The sequence below is a fragment of the Crocodylus porosus genome, unplaced genomic scaffold (genome assembly GCF_001723895.1).
Source record: "Crocodylus porosus isolate Cpor-Errol unplaced genomic scaffold, CroPor_comp1, whole genome shotgun sequence".
Lineage (NCBI taxonomy): Eukaryota > Metazoa > Chordata > Crocodylia > Crocodylidae > Crocodylus > Crocodylus porosus.
The window spans coordinates 1,692,035-1,698,939 of NW_017728940.1; the positions used below are offsets into that span (position 1 = coordinate 1,692,035).

Sequence of the window (6,905 nt, forward strand, 5' to 3'; positions counted from 1 at the left end):
CATTCGAAGGGAAACCGATGCAAAATGCACAGGAAACGCAAAACTGACAGCCAGACGCAAAATCCGATGGTTTTAGCGGGTGGCGGAGTGGATTTTTCCAAGAAAGGATCGGTTGAGGTGAATTTGAATTTCTCCAGGAAACACAGCCAGCCAACGAAAAGCCGCCTTGAGACGCCGCAAGTGCCTTGCACGCCCGGTGTTTGAATTCCCAGGATTGCAAAACCTGGCACGAGTCAACAATGACCTGAGAAATGGCCAGAGAAAAGGCTCCATTTAGCAAGGCCAGGACATCTCCAGAGATCAGGATGCGTGCGTGCTGTTTTATTCCATGACACATTCAGATTAGACATCAGGGACAGCTACTAGTTTTTCCACACCCACAGAAACTAAGCTATTTATTTAGCCCCTGAGGAGGTGATTCATAAGACTGGCATCCTCTCTTTTACTGAGACACAGCTCGGAAGAGACCTTTCTTTTCCTCTTCCTCCTCCTCAACATTGTGGAAGAAATCAAACTTCGCGTTGTGGTTGAATCAGAACTGACAGAGCCAGCTTTTCTTCATTTAGGGCTACACTGCGATCACAGGGAGGATCCCATACAGCAAGGGGAATCACCCACTTGTCTGTTTCAAAGGATTTCTCGGACTCTATAAGTTTACAAGCATATTTATACTTAAGACGGAGAGAGAAAAAAATATGACCTTGGACAGTAAATCACTGATCTAACACACACGGACATACAGGCAGTTTACTTAAAGAAGAGTGAAACATTGTGCTTATAGAAAAAGTTATCAGTTTCTGGTTTCTCAGAGAGAAAAATAAACTTAACATCCGTACACAGGGTACTATATCAAGACAAAACAAGGCATGCAGGATTCCCTATCTCAGAACATTTAACTGAAATAAACAGTATCAGCACCTCTGGTCTCTGTCTGTTTTCTTAGTCAAGTTAGGAGCCAAGTTAAATTTATTACCACAGCATCGACGTTCATAGTAGGTAAAAGTAACTGGGTACATGTACACATTCCTTAATGTGCCGTAATTACAGCATGTTAAGTTTCATACTAGGTACTAAAACTCATCGCAGATGAACACTTTTTGTGTGCTGCTTAACGCTCATGGTACTAATCTACTGCACGTTAGCACGTTTTTTGCCATCCACGCTAATGTGTAGTAGAATTAGCCCAATGGCCATTAAGCGTCTCCCACTCTCTGCTTGCTCTGTTTTAGTGGAAAACAATTTGTGGGGCTTCCTTTTTCTTTCAGATCCTTCCTGCTCCCATTAAAGGTGCAAGGGGAGTTCCCAGTAGAGCTGATTTCTAGAATTTCAGCTTGGGTGCTCTACCAGGAGGCTGTCAGGGGCACCTCAACTACACAATCCCCTGCTCTGTTGTTTCAGTCCAAGTCAGCTCAGCTCCATACAAGACCCTAGAGACCAACGTCAAGCAGGTCAGATTTATAAGGGGTGGGCACACTCCGCCTGCATCTGATAGTGGCTTAGGTGAAGAGTGGATGCATCTATATACTGTGTCAATAGAGATTTGCAAATACAAGAGAAAGACTGAGGGTAAGATAACTGGCAAGCTGCAGGAGTTTAGTCACAAATAATTTTGGTTTGCGTCACTGACTCTCTACTTCATAATATGTTGTGCAGTTTTTGGAATGTGGGAAGCGAGGGGGCTCCTAAAACTCTGGATCAAGTCCCTTCTTTTTGCCAGCAGCCATTTATCTAAAAAGGTCAACCAACATGCTTAACTACAGGGATGTTGGAAACGTCAGCACTGCCTTGCATGTGGCACTAGCAGTGGGGCTGGGATTTGAGCTTAGGGGTTGTGCAAGATTTGGTGTTGATGTTCAAAGGAGAGAGGGTGGGGAGATTATTCTCATGGGTTGAAGGACATTATAAGTGTCTAAGGAGCAGTGGCCTTCAAGAAGAAATTGTTTCTTCAGGAAAGGAAAGCATGCAGTCTTCCAAGAGAGGACAAACTCCATGGAAGAAGAGGAGGGGGGCACACAAGAAGTCTGCATGGAAACACAGGTCTTGGGAAGGCACTTTTTGTTACTTGGGGGTCAACATTCATTCGATGCAGGGTGCTTTCTTCACAAGGAGTATCCTGAGGAGGAGAAACAAGGTACATTCTCATCATGGGTGTACACTGATGGATTGGACTAACTCCTTTCATGCCTACCTTTCATCTTTCCATACATCTCCTGGAGGCTGTGTTGCAGATGTCCTTTTAGCCCTTGCTCCTGCTCCACGTCCATATTCTTGTCCGTTTCTCTGTCTGTCCCTTCCATCCATCAGTCCCCAGGCACCACATGGAGTAGTGATGAAACCTTTCTCTTTGGTAGGAGCTGCTAGTCCCACCTGCATCAGCCATTCAGATAAATACTATGCCAGCACCTTCACTATCTTCAACCACTGTACACCCAAGGACATCACAGGAGATATTGTGTTAGTGTTATGATTTCCTGCACTTCCTGGCACCCTCTGCACAGCCTTGGGGCATCATGGGTGGTATAATATTCCTGGCTCATGCACTTTCTGTCACCCACTGCACAGCCTAGGGTGCAAAACTCTGTAATCCTAGGAATCAGAAAACAAGCAGGAACTATGCAACTACTAATTTTAGAATAAATTATGGGAAATAAATGTTGACCCCAGATATGGTCTGAGGGACTAAAGTTAGTCCAAAAAACCTGTTTCAATCAAATTAAGTAGTCTAAAAGAATGATTTTCTGAAATATGTAATAAAGCTCTTAATTCATAAGTTCAGAAAGTAAATACAGACCTTGTTAAACTCTTTTTACTCTACTTACTGTCAGTCAAATGTCCTTTAAAAAGATGTCCTGGAAAAAAAAAAAGATGGCTATACTCACTGTACATGATAACATAGCTGAAACCTGAAAGCTTAGAAAAGGTTGAGAAAGTTATAAACCAAAAAGATTACAATTCCTGAAAGTTATCTTCATCATCAAATTTACTACACTCTAAAAGGTTTTAAAATCACTAGCAGGGGGCCAATCTTTTAGGGTAACCTACTTTACCCAAGTTTCAGAGACTATGTCCTGAAAACAGCAGCATCCACCGTCTAGAGATGAGTTCTTCTGTCAGAACAGGATTTCAGTATAAGAGAAGAGCCAGCCAAGGACAGAGTGGGCTTCTGAGTAGTCAGCTGATAATAAGAGACTCTTCTATTTCCTATTCCATTATTTGCAGTTAGATTGGATACATCCAGGTCAGGCTGAACTCACCTCTTTTCACTCTGCTGTTCTTGTATCTTGTCTCACTTTTATCCCAGTCCTAGCTAGACACCTCTCACCCATAATGTTGCTTTGCCTACTACTAGCTTCTTAAACTCTATTTTGAGTTTAAGCTAAGTTTAAGCTAACTGCTTCACAGTACTTGGCCTAGCTTATCCTAATGTACTCCTATAAAGCGGCCTAAAGTTGACTATACTCTGCATAAAGAACCACCAACGTGGAAACAAAACTATCTTGTTAATATGGAAACACAGGGGAACCTGGTGGCCCTACAGACACTCGTGTTGATTCGGTGGCTTTGTTGGTACTGGAATTATTAGAAGGGAAGACAAGTGAATCCTTCTTCCTGGGATCTCTTGCGCATACATTCACAACCTTTGCAGAAGCAGGATGCTGGCCACTGCAGTCCCCTTGCTTCACCTGTGGCAGTTTAGGGTGTTGTGTCTTGCGCTGTGTCAGGGTGGACTTTAATTTTGCTAAGATAGGATGGTTTGGATAGGGAAGATCTTGCCCCAGGCAGGGGGTTGGACTAGATAACTTACAGAGGTCCCTTCCAGCCCATCTTCTCTAAGATTCAATGAATTACAAAAGCCATTTACCCCACCACCCTACTACAAAGAGGTGATTCTCCTTGTGATTTGATGGTTTCCCATGCTTCTGTGCGCTGTTCTTAGCACCTAGAAATCCAAGTAGAGCCAACAGAGTGACCTGAAGCCAATGGGGAAAAAAGAATTGAAGCTGAGATGGGGTTCGGAGTGACAGATGCAAAACTGCTGGGGGTGGCGTGGGTGATTCCCACGTGGTGCACGGTGTGATCCTTGCAGCCAAGGCTGAGGGCCACGTGCAACATGTGGAAGGGGTGTAGGGAGAGGAGGGAGCTGCATGGGGGAGAGAGGGCATTTTTTGGGAAAGGGCATGTCTTCATTGCACCTCTAAGAAGTGCACTCCCTCCCACGGTCACCCAGGAGCAGGGCAGCAGAGCACTGCGATGTTGATGTAAAACGTGCTGCTGCACAGCTGGCAACATTGCTTGGTGCTGTGACAACACAGACTCAGCAGTGCTTACTACCAAAATCTGCATTTTGGTGCTGATCATCCTCTACCCAGACCCAAGATAAACCTAACCACCAGTCACTGCTAGCAGGCCCAGCTGTGCTAAAGCCAGGGGGATTGAGCACTTTGTGAGTCGGGGTTTGGGTGCTGAGCTCCACTGCCCTGCCCAGCCCAGCCCTAGGGCATGGAGCTGTCCTGCACCGCAGTTACTGGGGCTCCTGCGTGGAATGGGCCACGTTGTGACATCACCACACTGACTGTTTGTCTGGAGGAAGCAGTTACTGCCCAGCAAACTGACCCAACTGTAGGATCCAGGGGTTCGGATTCCTCTCCTGGGGTGAGTAGCTGGAGAAGGGGTGACAGGGTGTGGACCCCAGGTCGTAGGGACTGCTTGGGTGTAAGTGGGGTCCCCCTGAGGCCTAGAAACTAGCTGGGAGCTGGAGGAGAATAACCAGAGAGGGAAGGCCCCTGCCCCTGCCCCATCCCCCCCTGAGCCAGCCAGTGTCCCACCTAGGGCAGGATCAGGACCAGGGTCCCCTGGAGGGGATAAAGCCCCGCCCCAAGCCACCCTTGCTCCGGCCAGGGTCCCCTGCCCCACCACATCTCACACTGCTTCTCCCCAACCAGGTCATGGCTGCCCACGTGCCCCTGCCCCCCGGACTGCCTCAGCTCCTCAAGGAGGGCATGAAGCACTTCCCCAGCCAAGAGAACTCGCTGGTCAGCAACATTGCAGCTTGCAAGGCCTTGGTGCAGTGCCTAGCCTCATCCTACGGGCCCCTGGGCCGGAGCAAGCTGGTGATTGACCACCTAGGCAAGACCTTCTGCACAGCCCGGGCAGGCACGGTGCTGGGGGCGCTGGTCCTGGAGAATCCTGCGGCCTGCTTGCTGGCTGCTGCCTGCCGGGCACAGGAGGAGGAGCTGGGGGACGGCACGGGCACTGTGGCCCTGCTGGCGGGGGCCCTGCTGGCCCATGGCGAGACGCTCCTGCGGGCAGGCGTGCCTGTCGCTGCCATCCGCGCCGGCTATGAGCGAGCGGGCAAGGAAGCCCTGCGCCTGCTGCCCGGCCTGGTGTGCCACACCCTGCCGGACCCCCGTGACGTGCCCGCCGTGGCCCGTGCCCTGCGGGTGGCCGTGGGCACCTACGCAATGGGCTACCAGGACTTCCTTGCCACGCTGGTGGCCCAATGTGGTGCCTCGGTCCTGCCAGCAGCGGGCACCTTCGACCTGAATGCCGTGAGCGTCTGCAAGGTGCTAGGGGGTGGCGTGGCCAATTCCCACGTGGTGCCCGGTGTGGTCCTCACAGCTGAAGCCGAGGGCCGCGTGCAGCGTGTGGAAGGCGCCCGAGTGGCCGTGTATGGCTGCCCCTTCGGTCTGGCCGCCCCGGTGGCCACAAACACTGCGCTGTTCCAGGCAGCGGGGGACCTGCAGGCGTACAGGCCAGGCGAGGAGGCGCTGGCCGAGGGGCGGGTGCAGGCCGTGGCTTCGGCAGGGGCTCAGGTGGTGGTGGCCGGAGGGCACGTTGATGCCCTGTTGCTGCACTTCGCTGACCGCATGGGCATCATGGTGCTGACCCTGGGCTCCCGCCAGGCACTGAGGCAGCTGTGCCATGCCCTGGGCGCCCGACTGCTGGGCACCCCACGCCCGCCGCTGCCTGCTGAGCTGGGGCACTGCCGCTCCGTCACTGTGGGTGAGATCAGGGGCACCAACACGGTTGTGTTCCACCCTAGCACGGCCACGTGCCCCGTGGCCACCATCATTCTCCGTGGGGCTACCAAGGAGGCTTTAGCGGCTGCTGAGGAGGCTGTAAGGGATGGGCTGAGGGTCTTCCGGGCTCTGACAGAAGACCCCCGCTTGGTGCCAGGTGCAGGGGCCACCGATATGGTGCTAGCAATGCAGCTGGCTGCCCTGGCCCCCCGTGACCCAGGCTTGGAGCAGTTCAGCCTAGCAGCCTTTGCTGAGGCCCTCAAAGTGCTGCCAGCCACGCTGGCCGAGAACGCGGGGCTGCCCGTGGCCGCGGCCGTGTCCCAGCTGGAGACGTGGCACAGGCAGGGGGTGGCCAGGGCCGGCCTGCGGTTGGAGGGTGCAGATGAGGGGGAGGAGGCCTGGGTGCAGGACGCGACTCAGGCTGGGGTGCTGGATGCCTACGTGGTAAAGCACCGGGCACTGGAGCTGGGCACGCAGGTGGCCATCACCCTGCTGGGTGTGGACGAGATCTTCATGGCCAAGAAGAGCGGGGGGCCTCGTGTCCTTGGGGACAACCCCAACTGGGACATGGAGCCCGACGCCATTGAATGACCCTCCCGGGGACAGGCCCCCTCCCCAGGTCCCTTTGTGTCACCCCAATAAATGACTCCTGCTGAGGTTATATGGACTCCTGTGTCTACGATCCTCGAGACATCAGCATCCCCAGCTCTGTGAAGGGCCCAGCAAAGGGCAGGTCTGGAGAGGGGTGCAGGATTGCCCAAATTGGAGCAGGGCCCTGCCCTGCCACACGCTGCCCAGACTCTCCAGGCCCCCGAGGCTGATGTGGGGGGATGTGGGCACACAGGAAGGATGCAACAGGCTACAATCAGACCTAGACAGGTTACA

The 6,905-nt window shown here is 52.3% G+C and overlaps 1 protein-coding gene across 1 annotated transcript; it reads left to right on the top strand.

Annotated features, from left to right (window-relative positions):
* Positions 1-5,462: 5,462 nt before the first annotated feature.
* Positions 5,463-6,648, top strand: LOC109318533 (T-complex protein 1 subunit theta-like). Its single transcript, XM_019547856.1, has one exon. It carries the CDS (start codon positions 5,463-5,465, stop codon positions 6,609-6,611), a length of 1,149 nt encoding a protein of 382 aa, XP_019403401.1. The 3' UTR covers positions 6,612-6,648.
* Positions 6,649-6,905: the final 257 nt, after the last annotated feature.